Source organism: Sordaria macrospora, chromosome 1 (genome assembly GCF_033870435.1).
Source record: "Sordaria macrospora chromosome 1, complete sequence".
Classification (NCBI taxonomy): domain Eukaryota; kingdom Fungi; phylum Ascomycota; class Sordariomycetes; order Sordariales; family Sordariaceae; genus Sordaria; species Sordaria macrospora.
In genome coordinates, this window is record NC_089371.1 from 8,169,182 (window position 1) to 8,186,245 (window position 17,064).

Below are 17,064 nucleotides of genomic sequence, written 5' to 3' on the forward strand. Positions count from 1 at the left end.
GCAAAGCGTGGACAGAAAACTCCACGCGGGCGCTCGACCTGTCTCTGTTCTTGTTGAGAAAATATTGCCGCTTACCTCTAACTGAACCTCCAGTCCTCGCTACTGAGCGTACAACAGGCAGGTGACTCAAAGATCGTACATGATGATCCAGAATAGGTATCACCAATCCACGACTGCTTTCTCCTTTCCTTATACCTACTTCTGTATACCTCTACCTATCCATCTCCTGCTTTCTATTTTCCCACCAGACTGATACAACCCGACTGCAATATCCCGACGGATGAAATGAACAGTGGGAGACTGAGAAGTGACAGTACAACCGAGTGTCCCTAGAGAAGGTTAGGTTATACAACTTCAGCTTCAATGGAAGGTAGAGAGGTATGTAGTTAGTTACAACTGTCACTCTACCACGAAACACAACACAAACACAGCACACAAACACAGCAGCCATAATTCCGCACGCAGCAGCTGAAGAGAGGTAACAAAAGCACAAAGGAAACATGAACAGAGGGGTGGGGAACAGAGCAGAGGCAAGGGGAGAGGGGGCCAAGGTAGGACACCATCAGCAACCTACACGTGGCGAAGGAGTTGCACTGCATTGCACTGCACTGCTTTGTCCTCCCATCCATCATTGAATTTGTGTTTCAGATACATTGCACAAGTGGCTTGGGAGAGGTAACTTGAGTTGAGACCGACTGGAGAGTTACGACTCCAGTCCACATAGAAAGTTCCGCGGATAATCCTAGGGTACCTAGAGATGGATTCCAGGTCGGCGCTTAGGAGGAGGTACCTCTACCTAGATATGGTGATACGTACGATCAGATGGGAGAGGTGGTGTGGGTAGGATAAGTTTCCTAGGTGCTCATTCGTGGTCCTGTGTTTTTGTAAGTTCACTTTCATTCCAACATTGCTGATGTTCGCCTCCAGCTACTTTCCAAATCATGTTCCGTCCTGACGCTGTAGACCAGACCCCCAAGAACTCAATACCTCTAGTCTTCTCCCTTGCCTACCATACCTAGAGCCCCTGACTTCCAACCCACCCCACGAGATGTCTTGCATGTAATGTATCCCAACCTACCTGCCACCCCTTACCTCACCTAACACCAATGGGCTCACCGCATAACGACCGAGATAACTGGAACATAAAAGGATGCCACACGAACGTAACACGACGGCTATATCTATGAATGCATCTGTATCACGCATGTGGTTTTCGCCCGAGTCTTATTGTTGCATGCAACTGAGTACCTACGTAGCGCAGTGTGACGCTGGGTTTTTGTGTCACCGTTGCTTTGCTTTGCTTGCCCGCCTGGCCACGACCAGGTTGTGTTCCGGTATGTGTGAGACGTGAAGTTTTGGGGCGGCGGCAATGGGGAGTAAACAGGAGTAGAGCTAGCGAACAAATTGACCTGGGATATGTTGATCTTGCCAGGTCAGGAAGACTTCAATGGTGTCAGAAGGACTGAGCTTTAGGCGGGAAAAGGGAAGAGGGAAGAGCGGAGAGGGAAGAAACTCTCGGCTTCCCTGGGAGATAGCCTGACCACTCTGAGAAGGACACTCCAGCTTTACCAACGCTTTAGTCCCTCCTGTTTGAATACTGTAAGATATTCGGATACGCCCCAGTATACCGTAATTGTCCAGGACCATGAGAAGCTTTCCCATAGACCTATATCAGAAGGTAGGCTGAACCCATCTCATATACATCCCCAACCAATCGAGAAGACGTACACTCCTCTCACCACAAGCTCGAATCTCAGCTGGTAGTTCTACTGTACTATCCGACGCATTTAATCGAATCCATCGCCAAGGCTATGGCACGTTCGTTCACCTCAGAACGAACCGGAAGCTGGAGACCGGCATTCGAATCCTTCCACATCCCTTCCTTCCTCTCCCACCAGATCCACCTCTTTTCTTTTTCTTTTCTTTTTCTTTTCTTTTTCCTTTCGAGACATACATACATAGGTACCTACTGCTAGATCCCATCGGCCTTTTTTTTTTTTTTTTTTTTTTGTGTCCACGAGGGTTTCAATGCTGCCGTTGTAGTGTAAAATGGCGAACTACGTACACTAGGTAGACAGATGATGCAGCCTTTCGTGCCTCGTGAGCAAATCACTTTGCGGAGTTAGGATCATACCTAGGTGAACTGCATGATTTGCTTTATGCCGGCCGGTGTGAGACAAATGTCGACGGCGTTCGTTTTCTGTCTTGGTTGTGTAGTGTAGGTAGCTGCTTAACCCGTAGGTAGCTGCTTAACCCGTAGGTATCCAATGCATGTGGGAGATGTTACCTAAGTTTGAAGACATTTGGATGGGATGTTGTTTTGTTGTGAACTTGGGTGAATTGCTCTTTGCCTGCGACATTCTGTGTAAGAGAGAAGAATTAACAAGGGTTAACTTTAAGACAATTAACTGCCTGAGAGTAATGGACTTCCATCACAACCACCGATAAACTTGTGTTTAAAAAGTGAAAGATCGTGGAAACCCATTCTCACATCTACAAAAACCTCGGGAGTGGTTAGTTTATCGAAGAATTCCATCGTCTCGGGTGGAGATCCATGACAACCCTTCCTTCTAACCCTCAGGGTATGTAGGCTTGTGGTAGGGTGGCCCTGGAAGCTTAGGAATGGTTTAAGTTTTAGGGTGTTCCTTTTCCTCGCTCGCTTTCACCCCACCCGGCGGTTCCCACGCCTGTGTCGCCTACGTAGCCTGCAAAAGGCGCTCATTCGGGACCCGGACGGATGAGAGTCGCTAGCGGTAGCTTCGCCGACTCGGGGAACTATTGTGTCCCTGGCTTATACTGGGCTGCATCCGGCAGGTCTTTAGAATTCTGAATTCTAGGATCATGGGGCGTGCTGGAGTGCTGGACGCAACTTGTCGCGTGTGCTTTTTCCTCGACTTCGAAGACTATCGTCATCGCAGTAACATATACACTAACCCTATCACCAGTTGTTGTTTTTCTCGTGGATTTTCGTCGGCAATTTTCTCACGGTTTGTATTTGGGTTTGAACTTTCTGCTGATGATCATCGACATCTCGAAAAGCTGGGGAATGAGCCCTTTCCCCCTGGCCCCCTGCTAAGTACGTTGAAGAGACGTTCAGTCCCAGTCAAGGGCTCAAGGGCCCCAGGCCTCAGTGGAATACCGGGAAGAGACCGTGATATTCCGTACTCCGGTTTGAGACATGATTCAGAGACCACATGATCGGAGGCATATAGGGCTCGCTGTGTAGGGAGGAAACTCGGGGTTGTTAGCGGCATGCCTAGAAGAGGTAGTTGTCACCAAATGGAAAAGATTTGAGTTTTGGGCACCAATATTTCGTCCCCCGTCATCGCACCTCGGCAGGGCCAGCAAGGTGTCTTGGACTCTTGGATGTGTCTATTCGTACCCACAACCCACAAACCTTCACAAGGTCCAGACCCGTCAGAGACGCCAGGAATAGTCCTCAGTACGTCTTGGAATTTGGCTTTCCGCGGTTTCCAGTGGTCAAGATACCTAGGTAATTGCTGATCTCTTGTTGGCCGTCTCCAGTCTTGGGGGTATGTTAACCCCACCCGACTAGCGGAACGGAATCATATGCCAGATCCATTTCCCATTGTCGTGATCCGTCAGAGCCGCGATCACTAAAATAAATACGAGAAAAGAAGAGGCTCGAAGACGCAGATCGAGAGTGTTGTTGGAGACTTCATCATGGAGTGGGGACCCGTTGACCCATTTCCCGGGAGCCGCAGGAGGTACTCCGAGTCTGCACAGTACTGTTATAAACCCAGATAAAGTGTAGCAGTAGCAATTATCACAGGCCTGACATGGTGGGATTTGAGAGCGCCCGGGGATAATCCAAGGGAAGTCCGATTCACAGTGAATCCAGGGGAACGAACCGCGAACAAGGGGTCATGGGCCCTGATGAACTGGGGTTCCGCTGCTAGGAAAAGCACCGGGGGTGATATTCTGGAGAGAGTGGGAGGTGGTAGGTAGTGTGCTGTGGTGGACGATAGACAGCGGGGAAGAAGAAAAAGATGTGCTAATGTTTGCTAGTGGCAGCAAATTGGTATTTGACCGAGCGAAATTGGCCAGATAATCTATTGACTGGATGAAGTTTCCGGTCTTCCGCCGACAGGTTCTGAAAGACCGCAGTGGATGTCTGTTGTCATGGACTCCCACAGAAATGGTTCAGACATTGATGCTCGGAGCAGAGAGGCGCCAAGACGGCCAATGGCTTGGAACTTAAATGTGGCATTCGACAACGTCGGAGATGCTGCTGCTACCGCGAAGCAGGAAGCTGCTATGCAAGAAACAGTATATCTCCTCAACGTCCTCGTGGCTTCCACCTCCAGGTTGTCAGCGTTCTTCGGAGAGACAAACAGAACGTGGGGTCGCGATGGATCTCCTTGCAGCGTTCGATCGCTCCTGCCTGACAATGCGAAATTGAGGGGTTCCGACTTCCAATAACAATGGAAGGCGGGGAGGGGCAGTTCGGATTTGTGAGTGTGAGAACACAAAGTAAAGAATTCAATTGGGAACCTGAAGAGAAACGAGCAGTGTCTCGGCGGTCCGGATTCGATGGTTACGGCATACTGGTTGACACGTGTTGAGGTTGGCCCCGAGTGTGACCACTGTGATGTACCTGCGCCTTGCAGCAGGAAGAGGCGGCGGGTCGGGGTCGGAGCTGTCAACGTCCATTGCCCCGGCCAGAGCGCACGTGTGCATTGCTTAGAATATCGCGGGCGGTGAAGCTATCATTTTCTTCATACTATACACCCGCCAACTGTATACCATAACTAGCCTGCGCGTTACTTCAATTAGTAGTCATTGAGATTCTGTTTCTGTATTGGAAATGGTGAGCAAATTGAAACCTGACCGGAAGCTGAGATGCCACTTGTGAATATGTCAGGGTTAGGTATAGCCAGCGTATGCACGGAGAATGCAGGGCTTTAAACAGTATGCCAAGTCGAGCTCCGTGACAACACTGCGGGGGCCGAGTGCCGCGCTTGTTCTTCAACCGCATCACCATCCACTACATATCGACGATTCGGGTACCGTGTGGTGAAATACAAAGTCCAAACGGACACTCGCGGTCACAGCGCAAGTGCTCTGTTTCTTGCCAGCGTGGTCTCCACGTCCATCCCATGTCAAGATTCGCCCCTCCACCTGACGGCGAACGGGAATCACAAATTCATGACCAGAAAACCATGTGAAAGGGTCGATTCCAGTTGTCAAACTACTACCCTCGAGGTAGCGTGCCAAGTGCACACACACACACCCAACACCCATGCCCTAAAGTGGCACCTCTTAAGAAGATCAGTCACATCAATGCCGCCCTATTGCTACCCCCAAGCCATGTGTTTCGTGCGCTACCGTGTATATAGCACCTAGCCTAACTCGAGTTACATGGTGAGCCGCAACGTCGGCGGCTGTTTGGTAGCGATGGCACATCTGAGCCCCCTTGGGAAGGTGCTGAAAATCTGTTTGCGTATCATCACAGAGGACAGACCTGGGACAAAACGGGTGATGGCAACGTGAACGGAAATGAGGGAATCCAGTTCCTCGCTGTGTGGTCTGTGTCCCTCTCCCACGAAGTCTGTTCCCGTTGCGGTGCCGGGCGGGCGTCGGTGTTGTCTTTGAGCGCACACGCCCCGCAAATTGTTTTGGCGCAGTGGTTTCTTGAGTAATGAACCTCGCTCCTAGGATGGAGTAGCCACTTTTCGCCATTTTCTTTGATGGCTCACCCTTGCTCCTCTTTTTCACCTGCAGGCGCCGAGTCAACAAGGAAACGCTCCATCGAACTGGATGACGCGATGTCAACGGGCGGGGTTATCCTGTAAGCCTTACCCTGGGTTAATACTGTTGAAAAAGCCATCTTTTGAAGATGTTGTCAATTTGAAGCGTCAATAAACGTGGGAGAAAGCAACTTGATGAATTGGGGGCTCAAATGAGGTCCGAACCACTTCCATCACCAAGTGCCCCGTGTACAGTGCTGGGATCGGCTGTCACGCCCAAGAAACCTGACCCGTGGCTCGGCACGTGTATCCAGCTACCGCGGGGCTAACAAACCAAGGTGGGACCAGCGAGCCTTATTGGCAGTTGTTTCGGTCGCATTTTCCCTCAAGTCCCCTCCAAATCGACTTTAAATGGACCACCATAGCTCCTGCCATTTCCGGAATGCAGTTAGCGGATCCTGTTGAAGATACTTGTACACTACCTGCCAGGTTGTCCTAGCACATGTTTCTGGCCGACCACGGTCGAGTTGGCACCTTCGCACCCCGGCCGCAACTCAACACCCACGCTCCCACGGCACCCAAGGACGAGCCAAGCAGATCACGGCTCGGCAGTGCGCAGTAGGTACCCAGAACATGAGACGGACATGACATTGGACAAGGTGGGACAATTGCTAGAAAACATGCCCTTTCAGTTGCCATTGTCGCATATGGTTGGGATTTGGGGATACCGAACATCAACGAGAACGGCCGCTTTCTCACCCTGATTTCAGTCATTGTCCTTCCCGTTGGAAGTAGTGTGGTACGCTAGAGCCAGGTCCAGGTTAGGACGCGCAGGAGGAATTGCGGAGATGGCTGTATCCCACGGGTGCTGCCAATATAATTAGTACAGAGGTACCGGTCTTGTACTAGCCTCACCGTGTCCTCTCATCTTGTCGGAATCGAGCACAAATTCCCGTTCGCGTCGTGCGGGGAGCGAGCCGTACCTATCTCTAGGTAGGCCAAGAGATACCCCTACTGTTGACGGTCGCCAGAGGAATGAGCGCCCAGCTGATATTTGTCGAGTGTTCATGTATGCTCGTGTAGCACCGTGGATATGGCAGAGATCCAGAGGTGAGGAGAGCGCGCAAAAATGCAGCATCAGGTACCACGTTGCTGTCGAGGTTCCCGCATCTACGCATCCCAATGGAAGTACGGTACCGACTGTTCCTGCCCATGCTCCATGCTCCATGCTCCATGCTCCTTCATGCTTCTTCTTCCCGTTGTCGGCGGTCTGCCCTGTCGCCCCCATGATACCTGTCGCATTGGGTGATGCTGCTCTTACCTCAAGTTACTTCTGCTACTGTCGTCACTCGCTTCACCTCACCTCATCCACACTGACTGAAAAGAGATGGATGGGATGCCTTTAGCAGAAGGAACTGCAGCGACCGCCGAGTAGTACCTTACCGACGCATGATGCGCTGCACCGGGCCTAAAAAGAAAAGGTACCTCTACATACCTAAATGGCCCAGAATGGAGCCCATGCGAGCCATGGCACATCGAGACACATGGCTGGCTGCATCCATCCCACCAGCCAATCCCATGGGCCGCCCATCAATGCCCCTTCCCTGTCAAGCCATGTCCCCCTTCAAGAGGGCCCCTCTATTGTTGGCACGGCCCCAGCGCAGTTCGTGCTAACTTGCCCTGGCCCTTTCTGAAAAACGTGCTCTCCCGTCCTGCCCTGGCGCTCGCCCGCTGTCCGCCTGCCCGCCTCTGCGGCGTCTGCCGGCTCACCTTGCGCAGGCTTTTGGCTTTTTGGCTTTTGCTTCCCATTTCCTCTCCCGCCCCCCATCCATTCGATCACATCCCGTTCAGCCTTCAGGCAGACCTGATCAACTCGATCCCCAGTCCAGACCTCTCCCGCTTCTCCGCCTCCACCTTCGACTTCTCCCTACAGCACTTTAACTCAACTTGAAGTGTGTCGTCGTATGGCCAATGTCTCGACCGCCTTCGAATCCACGCCTAACATAATTCGCACCACTCTCGCTTAGCTTTCGTCAAGTCTGCTCTGTGCATCCTTCCGCGACCGCGCGAGAGAGACACACACAGAGAGAGGAAAAAGAGACAGTAAAAGAGACAGTAAAAGAAACAAGAGACGGACCGTCGCAACCGTCCATTGGCTACCTACTCATACAGTCCCCTCTTTTCAAGTCCGCCATCCGCCAACCCGCACGTTCGCGACTTGCACTCTGCGAACCCCGGACTCGATCCCGCCCTCGGCTTCGGTTGCCAATCTTCTTCATTTCGCCTTGTCGCGAGACCTACCTCACCTACAATTGTCCTAGGCATCTGTACCTTTTGACCGAGAGCCTCGACTACTGCTTTCGCGCATATTCACAGTATTCATCTGTATATCCTACCGATCCAATCTGGAACCTCGATCTCGGACCAAGGACCTCTGCCGTTTTTCCTTCCAGGACGAGTGTTTGGCTTCTGGAAAAGACCCCCTACGACCTCAACCGGTATACCTAGGCAGTAGAAGAAGAAGAAGAAACAGAAAAGTGTATGATGGCTCAGCGATCAGGCTCGCAGAAGGTACCTCTCGGTCTAGCGGGCGTGCTCAACGCCCCCGAAGACAATCGGGATTCGGCTTATTACTCTGCGACGGATGCCTCAAGCAAGCGTCAGTCTCCGTTCCTCCGCGCGCTTCCACAAGACCGTTCAGCTAACTTGTGCCTAGACACATCGGCAGCATCAGGCGTCGGTGTCTTGACTCCCAACGGCTCCAACTTCCAGCCTTCCCCGATCGACAAAACGTCTCCGTCCCCCACAAACCTATCGAACCTCCAGCCACCGCAATCGCATCTCCCGCCTTTAAATAGCAATATGAGCGTTGCCTCCATGGTTTCCCCCACAACACCGGGTAGCGCTGACCCCAGACGCTTCGACCGCCCTTCGTCTTACGAGACAGGCCCCAGTGGCGGCCCCTTGCCACTCAATGGTGACTTGGAGGCCATGTCTAGGAGAGGAAGTTGGGACAGCAGACATTCTCTTAATCAGGGGTTCAACGACATGCGCCTCGGCAACTCGCCATATGCGAGCCAGAACCAGTCTACAACATCGATTCATCAAACTCTACAGCAGCAGCGCAATCCGCGTTCAGACCTGAACGGTCTTGCCAATCACCGCATTTCGAATGGCTACCAGCCGAGTGCTGAGCGCAATCCAGATGGGAGCAGGACAAGGGTGGCGCCTGCCATTACTGGGCCGGCGCAGAGTCAGATTGCTCGGGCTGCTGAGCCTACTAAGGGCCAGGCATGGGCTTTCCCCGAGGAGGATATACAGCGGGTCACTTCCTCTAATCAGTCTCTGGTCGACTCTAGGAGGAGCAGCATTGCTGAGTCACTGGCTAGCAGCCACTTTACCATGGACAGCAGGCTGCCGTCAGGACAACGACGTCTTGATGACAACTACTCCCACAGGCTCTCCAGTGTGTCCGCGGACTTTGCGAATCCGACGGTGCACCATCACCACCACCACAGCCTTCAACATAGAACAATTAGTGACTTGCAAAACGAAGAGGGCGGCTCGCATGCTGGCTCTCAGCCGTACAGCAGGACTCCCGAGTTGCGTGTTAGTCACAAACTGGCCGAGCGCAAGCGTCGCACGGAGATGAAGGAGCTATTCGAGCAGTTGAGGGACCTGATGCCCCAGGAACGCGGCTCCAAGGCGTCAAAGTGGGAAATTCTTACAAAGGGTTCGTGCTACTACCTGATTAACACCCTTTTATGACTTCAGTGAACTGACCAGATGACAGCCATCTCCGAGCATCAACGCATGAGCAATCATATCCAGGTGTTGACCTCGACACTCCACAGCAAAGATCGCGAAATTGAACATCTTAGACACGAGGTCCAGCGAGCCCAGATGGAAGCCAGCAATATCAGGCGGTCACAGCCCGCTTCTATGGGCGAATCCTACGGTTTTGAGAACAGGAGGTCCCAACAGGAGTTGCCACCACTGCGTACTACCCTTCAAGCTGCCGCAGCTGCCTCAGCACCAGGAATTGACGCCATGACCGGAGTCCAGTACGAGGCACCTCGAGTAAACGGTTTCCGCCCTCCCGAGCCGAATAGATTCTAGGAGTCGGTTCTGTCTAGGACATCGATGAGCCGAACTTCATTGCACTCTTCCATGCACTCCTGTGCGCATTCTCTTCGTCGTTTGAGGAGGAAGAAATCAGCGTAACCGGCTTTTCATGATGTACACTCTGCGGCACTGGCCGTATTTGTGAGCCATACTCACGGGTGGCACATATGTTGCTTCTGAGGAATCTTGCGACATGTTTTTATTACTGTTGCCTCAAGAAGAGGGAGTAGGAGTAGGAGTGGAGGCGATTGCCCTGGGTGCGCGCATCCACTGGCGCTCAGCTTTACTCATCATTCCGGGCTGGAACCAACAAAAGAAGACATAGCCATCATCGACGGCCAAAATACGTCTTTATTTGGCATCTTGCTTTTATACTTCGATTCTCGTCATTTGGTTCTACAAAATTCAACTTCCGTTATATTTTCCACTGAGTCATGGGAAACAGCGAGCACAGCGGGCGGGATATGGGCGGCTTGGTTTTGCGGTTTTGTCGGTGACTTCCTGATCCAAAGCCAGGTTAAGTGTACCTATGGCTTCTTCACACGTGTCTAAGATTCTGTGGACGCTTCTTATCCTAGGGAACCCGCTTCTTGTTTTCTCTTTTTCTTCCGTTTTCTGTGCACCCAGGAAGGATTCGGCGTTTCGTGAAATCAAAGGGAGATTCTGTAACGAATGAAATCTGGTGTAGGAACGCGAAGCTTTCTCCCTTTTCCCATCTACTCTTGACGGTTGGCATGGTTTGTCGTTATGTTATCTTGAACTGGTAACGATTCTGCTGAAGATTTAACAGCGCGGCCGGATAAAAAAGGAAAAGGAAACGGAGTGGTTGTTGTGAAGCGCACGGGTCGGAAAAGTGGATAGGAAGGATGGATGGAAAAGAAAGGCCGCGCGCGGAAACGAACCTACCTGCGTCTGGGATTAATACAATCGTGGACTGGAAATGAGAAGAGAGGAGGACACGGCCGATGAGAGAGAGAGAGAGGGAGGTCCGTTGTCTCGGGGGAATTTGTAGTGGACAGTACTATGACTACGACGACGGCGACGAATGCGTTCTAAGGCGCTGAAAGCTACCTACCTCTGTAGTAGTCAATGGGGGATTTTGACCTTGTCTTGTCACGGATCTTCACTACCCTTCCCGTCCCGGTTAGCAAACAAAAGAAAAGAATATTCAAGACAAGCCATCATGGCCTGGACCTCAACGTAGCGTGCTGTTTGTTCCCATGAAGTGCTTTCATCCCTCCTCGCTTTTCTCCCCGGCGCGCGCCAAGCGCATCTTCAAAGCGTAAATACCTCTCTAAGTTTCGATAGTATCGAGCCAAGAGCAGAAAGTATGTAGGCATGTTTCCTCGTCGCGGTTCCAATACCTCCTCGATGTAATCGAAACGCTATTTTCAGCACAGCACAGTATTACAAAGCACTTTTGTACCGAAACCGTACCTAGTTTGCTTTTTGCCTTTTTGGAACCCCAGCATGCCAGCGTCTTGAAGAAACTCAAGTCAAGGACGTCAAGAGAAAGAGCACCGGACTCAAGAATCGCGACAAGTAAACCAGTCTCAGGCTCGCGGACAAGGTAAACAACAAGGATTCCACTCACAAAAAGCACGTGGCGTACCTACATGGATTTCCATGCATTCCTAACCTGACTTTCAATCAGAACTACCTTACTGAAAAGCTTTCATATACTGCAGTGCAGGTATCAGATCAGATACATTATGTACCTACCTGTACGTACATCAAGCAGGAAACACGAGGGTCTGCGTGGCGAGCGTGGGTAACTGCGCCTCTTGTTGGGGGTTTCTTTAAAATTTGAAATGTTTATGTCCGTCGATCAGGTGGGATCGATCGCATCTGGCGGGATGTGCGGACTTTACTCCGAAGTGGAAGGCTTGTTTGTTGAGATGGAGAGGATGATCAACGTGAGGGGAGGGGGATGAGCAGGCAGGACTCAGGAGCTGGGCTCTGGGCTCTGGGTCCTGGGCGGCGCGGGTAACTACCTTGCTTGTCTGTTGTCGCGGGGAGTAGGTAGGTAGGTGTCATCAACATCGATTATTAGAGGTATCTAGCGGACTTTAAAGCAGAAAATCTTTAATACTTGGGATAGAGCACGTATTTTACCGCCACATAAATCGAGGGATTCGGAAATCTTTTATCTTCCCGCGACGGCTCCTTTCAAGGGCATAGATAGCTCGTCATGAAGAGAAGAAGCTAAAGTACTGCCACGATGGAGAGGGGTCGTTGTTGGGATACGTATTATGACGGAAAGTGAAGCCATTTCCATTTCAAGCTTTTCTGTTTCGGAGATTTTTTGACGGGATGGATGGCCCGGGGGTTCGAGGAAAGTGTGCATTGAGAGCGTGGCCATCGACCGGTTTCGTTACAAATGCACAGTGCGATTACCTGGACACGAGCAGTTGTTGACGCAGGGTCGACTCAATCGAGGTCCGTCGTCGTCAGGTCCCGCCCACGCTGGCATCGCAGAGCAGTCCGTCACGCGGGTGCTAATTGGGAAAGTCAAGGTCGGCGCGGTCGTTGACAACTGCGGTGCAGTGTTTAAGAACAGATTCAAAGAGAAAGCGGTTGGGATTGATCCAACTTGTCTCAGATATCATGGCAATTCCGACCCCGAGATGCAGCGATCGTCGCCCCCCGCTGGCGACGGGATGCGATAAGGATGCGACGACGATGCGACAAGTTCCTCCCCTGGACTCCTGAGCGGACGAATTCAGGGTCTGACTGTTTGAGACTTTGAAACTTGAGGCTGGCGCGTTAGGTTGCCGCGCTGGAGGAGGGACCCCAATGCTCACCCCAAGTCCGACAGTGACACTTGCACTTCCATCGGTCTGTATGCCAGACTATCTGGCAGTCGGCGCGAACGAAAGAAGTGCAGAGGCAGAAACGTGGTTCCTGCCGCTTGTTATAGCCCTTCATATATGGAAAGTTCAAATCTCCTTTGACGTAGATACTTGGCTTACTTGGCAAGGGCATCGTTGAAAGAGAGACAAGACGGAAACAACACATGTCGAAAAACTACCATAAGGGATCGGAAGAAAGCAAAGCGAAGCGGAGCAAGCGCGGCTTGAACAGCCCGGAGACGGGCTTCAATGGGATGAAATAAGCGGCGGGCAGCAACTCGGCGGCTGTGTCTTCTAATCCATGCGACTGAAGAAGGAGGCTCAGGAGTCAGGGGGACACTGAAATGCAGCAGATGCGCGGTTACCCTTTGGCTTGTATGTATTTAGGGTGTGTTCCATTCGGTTTTTTTGGGGTCTGTTCACCGAGAAAAAGGTACTTCGGGTGAAAAGGTGGCATGAACCAATTTTCACCGGGTTGTCAAGATTGTTCACCGGGGTTGCGAAGTTCTCGCGAAATGGCTAGAGTTGTAGTGGCTATAGGGGGCTCCAGCACTTTTTCAAGGTGTTCAGCGGGTTTTTGCTCCTGGTTGCATTTGCAAAACAATATAAGACATATATATATATATCCTTTTTGTTGTCAACCGGGTGAAAATAGAAGAAGTTGGATGTGAGCGATTTGGTTGGTTGAAAGCTTAAAAAGTGGATCGTCTCTTTTCACCGGGTTACACGTCGTTGTTCACCCGGTGAAAGGGTACATCGAATTCCAAAAGTAAAAGGAACACGAATTTCACCGGCCATTTTCACCGGGTGAAAACGCTAAAAAAAAAAAAGTGAATGGAACACACCCTTAATGCAGGTAGGTACACTGCGAAGACTGCGCCAACAAGTGGAAAGCTCCTTGCATATCTTGCAGAGGGGTTGAGTGATTGCAGCAAGCGAAGCACAGGAAGATCCCCCCAGATCCGGATGTGCCGCAGTCCGGAGGAGATCGGCCATTCAAAAGGGCGAACAAGATTTATGAAAGAGACGAAACAGCGGAACTGCCCTGGCGCACAATGCTCATCGGTTCGTCGAACATCGGGTCCCCAGTTTTAAATCGGGGGACGGGAGGCGGTGCAAAGTGTTGCCTGGCAGTAGAGTCTACCGGTGCTGTGTAGGACGCCTGCTGACTCGACTCTTTGCGGTTGCTCGTCAGTAAAATTCGTAGCTCTTTCCCAAGTGGTGGACTTGTCATTGAACCCTGCTTTCTATTCTTTTTTGTTGTTAGGAGCGGGACGTTGGACTGACCGGAAGGAGTTGTGTGGTAACTGACTGAATGGGAAGGGTCAAGCCTTGGCGTGGTAATCCAAGGTTTTGTTTGCAGTCGTCGTCATCATCACCGACCTCTCTTCTCATCCATTTTTCTCGCTCATTTTCTTTCTGCTTTAACCACTTCTTCCCCTCTTCATCCATCCATCAACCCGTCACTTTTTTTGGCCCATCTGTTTACGTTGCCTCTTTGCACGTTCGCTTGTAGAAGCTTCCGTTTTTTGGTCTCAGTACCTCTATACCCCTTACTACAGACAGACATATTCTTTGTCTTTAGCTGTATCCTCCTCGCCGATCGTTTTAGCATCGACTTTTTTTGGACGAATACGCCACGATAAGCTGCTTCTCAACCCCATTCCAGGCTGCAGTATCATCCAGTCGCGTCTCGCATTCGGCCGCACAGCTTGCGTTACCTCGGCTGTGTCCTGTCAACTTCAATTTGCCTCTTTTCATCATCCCATAGGTCTCGTGGGTTAAGTTTTGATTTCGACAAATAGCCGCCGACTCAGTTTCTTGGATACTGTGTTATTTTTCCGCGGTCTTTTTTTCTTACGGCAAATCGGATCCCAAGCTCGAAACATCGGCGGTTAGACCCTCCGAGACACAACCGGCCTTTTCTCGACCGGAGCAAACCAGCCGGGCCTTCCGCTCGGACCTCCCGACACTCGACAGGAGCCGCACCTATCCGAAGTCGAAATTCGCAACAGAACACCATGAAGGGCTGCACACCATCCGCCCTTTTTCTGGGCCCTGTGCTGTTCTCTCAACTTGCGCTGGCACAGCAAGCACCAAGCGGCGTTGTTCAATGGGATATCCAGAAAAGGCCCGTACCCAACGTAGCACCAAATCGACTTCTGCGGCGGGCCGGCTCGACTTACCAGCAAATCATTCAAAATGAACAGGCACGAGGAGGATACTTCGCGACGTGCGAGATGGGGACGCCTGGACAGAAGGTGACATTGCAGTTGGACACAGGAAGCAGCGACGTATGGGTACCGGACTCGACGGCATCAGTTTGCAACCAGGGCGCGTGTGACCTCGGAAGCTGTATGTGATCCGCCGCCCCCTTCCTTTGTTAACCATATTTGTACACCTGGGATGGCATTCATTCTAACAAATGTATTAGTCGACACAAGCAGATCCAAGACATACAAGGTCGTAGGGAAAAACGAGTTCGACATCTCGTATGTGGACGGGAGTTCGTCTAAGGGGGACTACTTCACCGATGTTTTCAAGATTGGCGGAGCAACGGTCACCAATTTGACGATGGGCCTGGGGGCCAAGACCGACATAGCATACGGCTTGGTGGGGGTCGGGTATGCCAACAATGAGGCTATTGTGTCAAACGCCCAGTCACTAGATGCTCAATATCCTAATTTGCCGGTTACTATGGTCGATGACGGGTTGATCAACACCATTGCGTACAGCCTCTGGCTGAATGACCTTGGTATGTATACCGCCCGTTTTCGTTGGCATTGACGAAAAGCTGACGATATGGCATCACATAGACTCCAGTGAAGGCAATATTCTCTTTGGCGGCATCGACACCAAGAAGTACAAGGGTGACCTGACGAGAATCAAGATCTACCCCAGTAACAACGGCTACTACTTCTCGTTTATCGTCGCCATGACCCAGTTACAAGCGATCAGTCCTAGTGGCAACGACACGCTTACCTCTGATGAGTTCCCTATTCCGGTTGTTCTCGACTCGGGTACGACTCTGTCTTATCTGCCGCAAGATCTCGTGGAACAGGTCTGGCACGAAGTGGGTGCAGACTACTCGAGTAGGCTTCAGCTAGCTGTTATCCCCTGCTCAAAGAAGACCAGCAAGGGCTACTTTTCCTTTCAGTTTGCCGGCCCTGACGGCCCACGCATCAATGTGCGGATGGACGAGCTGGTCCTTGACCTTACCAGTGGAAACCCTCCGAAGTACACAAGCGGACCGCATAAGGGCCAGGATGTTTGCGAGTTTGGTATTCAGAACTTTACCTCTGCTCCATACCTCCTTGGCGATACGTTTTTGCGGTCGGCATATGTGGTCTACGATCTGGTCAACAATGAGATCGCCTTGGCTGAGACGGACTTCAACTCGACCCAAAGCAACATCGTGGCGTTTGCCAGCATGAGCGCGCCCATCCCGTCAGCAACACAGGCGCCAAACCAAGCGGCTGTTACCAACAGACCTGCTGTAACTTCGCCGGCATTCTCGGCCAGCCCTGGGTTCTCGGATGGTTCGGGCAACGGTGGTGAGGACGAGAACGCATCGCAAGGCATGCCAAGGGCGTTCGGCGTCGCCCAAATGTCCGTCATGGCAGTTTCGATGGTGGTTGCCATGATTGGTTCTGGCATTTTCGCCTTGCTCTAGGCCCGCCCTGGCCAAATTAAGAACCACTCTCAAAAAACCACTGCACCATTGAGTTGAACAGCCAGAGCACGGCCAAATGCCCATCAAACTGAATGGTTCTTTTTGCTTTTCGATGGGACGCTAAAGCTCTCTGTTTCTTACTCAAGGTTGACGAGATTTGTGTTCCAATGCTCAGTTGTCTACTTGGGAAAGTGGTGAGACGCAAATTTTGTTATTATTTTTTGGATTGAAATCGCATAGAGTAGCATGACAACGATACCCAGAGGGGTGTAGCGTTGGAAGATTATTCGGTTTTTTTTCTTGTTTCTTTTTTGGATGGATCCGGAACATGAGTCTCGTCATTGGATAGGAGTTGGGCAGTTTGTTTATCATACGATCGGTACCTACTCTACTGGACTAGATTCAAGGGTTGGCGACAATACGCACGGTACTAAGTTTCTTATTGGAGTGGTTCGTCCATATTGCTAGCGGTATATAATCAATGCGAAAACCTCAAGAAGTTTTTGATATTCAGTTGTCCAAGAAGATTAAGCCAGTGAGGTTGTCGCCAAGTCTTGGCGGGCTTGATGGCACCTTGACGGTCAGGTTGTGCGAGGGAATGGGACCGGGTTTAAGCACTAACAGTACGCTTGTCACCAACAACCTCAAATCACGACCTTTTGGACTGATGTTGGCAATTCTGAGTTCATTAACGTCGTCACAC

General features: G+C 51.3%; 2 protein-coding genes across 2 annotated transcripts; both read left to right on the top strand.

Moving 5' to 3' along the window:
- Window positions 1-7,513: 7,513 nt before the first annotated feature.
- Window positions 7,514-11,150, top strand: SMAC4_00493 (uncharacterized protein). Its single transcript, XM_066089439.1, has 3 exons — window positions 7,514-8,370; window positions 8,428-9,444; window positions 9,505-11,150. The coding sequence occupies exons 1-3, from the start codon at window positions 8,253-8,255 to the stop codon at window positions 9,828-9,830; spliced, it is 1,461 nt and encodes a 486-aa protein (XP_065945885.1). The 5' UTR covers window positions 7,514-8,252; the 3' UTR covers window positions 9,831-11,150.
- Window positions 11,151-13,594: 2,444 nt separating this feature from the next.
- Window positions 13,595-16,853, top strand: SMAC4_00494 (uncharacterized protein). Its single transcript, XM_003351897.2, has 3 exons — window positions 13,595-15,043; window positions 15,123-15,443; window positions 15,505-16,853. The coding sequence occupies exons 1-3, from the start codon at window positions 14,710-14,712 to the stop codon at window positions 16,359-16,361; spliced, it is 1,512 nt and encodes a 503-aa protein (XP_003351945.1). The 5' UTR covers window positions 13,595-14,709; the 3' UTR covers window positions 16,362-16,853.
- Window positions 16,854-17,064: the final 211 nt, after the last annotated feature.

What these genes read in the sequence shown, in the direction of transcription:
- SMAC4_00493 (XM_066089439.1), top strand. Translation starts at nt 8,253, where the DNA reads ATGATGGCTCAGCGATCAGGCTCGCAGAAGGTACCTCTCGGTCTAGCG. An exon ending in GACGGATGCCTCAAGCAAGC is followed by an intron (nt 8,371 to 8,427) that starts GTCAGTCTCCGT and finishes ACTTGTGCCTAG; the next exon opens with ACACATCGGCAGCATCAGGC. An exon ending in GTGGGAAATTCTTACAAAGG is followed by an intron (nt 9,445 to 9,504) that starts GTTCGTGCTACT and finishes ACCAGATGACAG; the next exon opens with CCATCTCCGAGCATCAACGC.
- SMAC4_00494 (XM_003351897.2), top strand. Translation starts at nt 14,710, where the DNA reads ATGAAGGGCTGCACACCATCCGCCCTTTTTCTGGGCCCTGTGCTGTTC. An exon ending in CGCGTGTGACCTCGGAAGCT is followed by an intron (nt 15,044 to 15,122) that starts GTATGTGATCCG and finishes CAAATGTATTAG; the next exon opens with TCGACACAAGCAGATCCAAG. An exon ending in CCTCTGGCTGAATGACCTTG is followed by an intron (nt 15,444 to 15,504) that starts GTATGTATACCG and finishes GGCATCACATAG; the next exon opens with ACTCCAGTGAAGGCAATATT.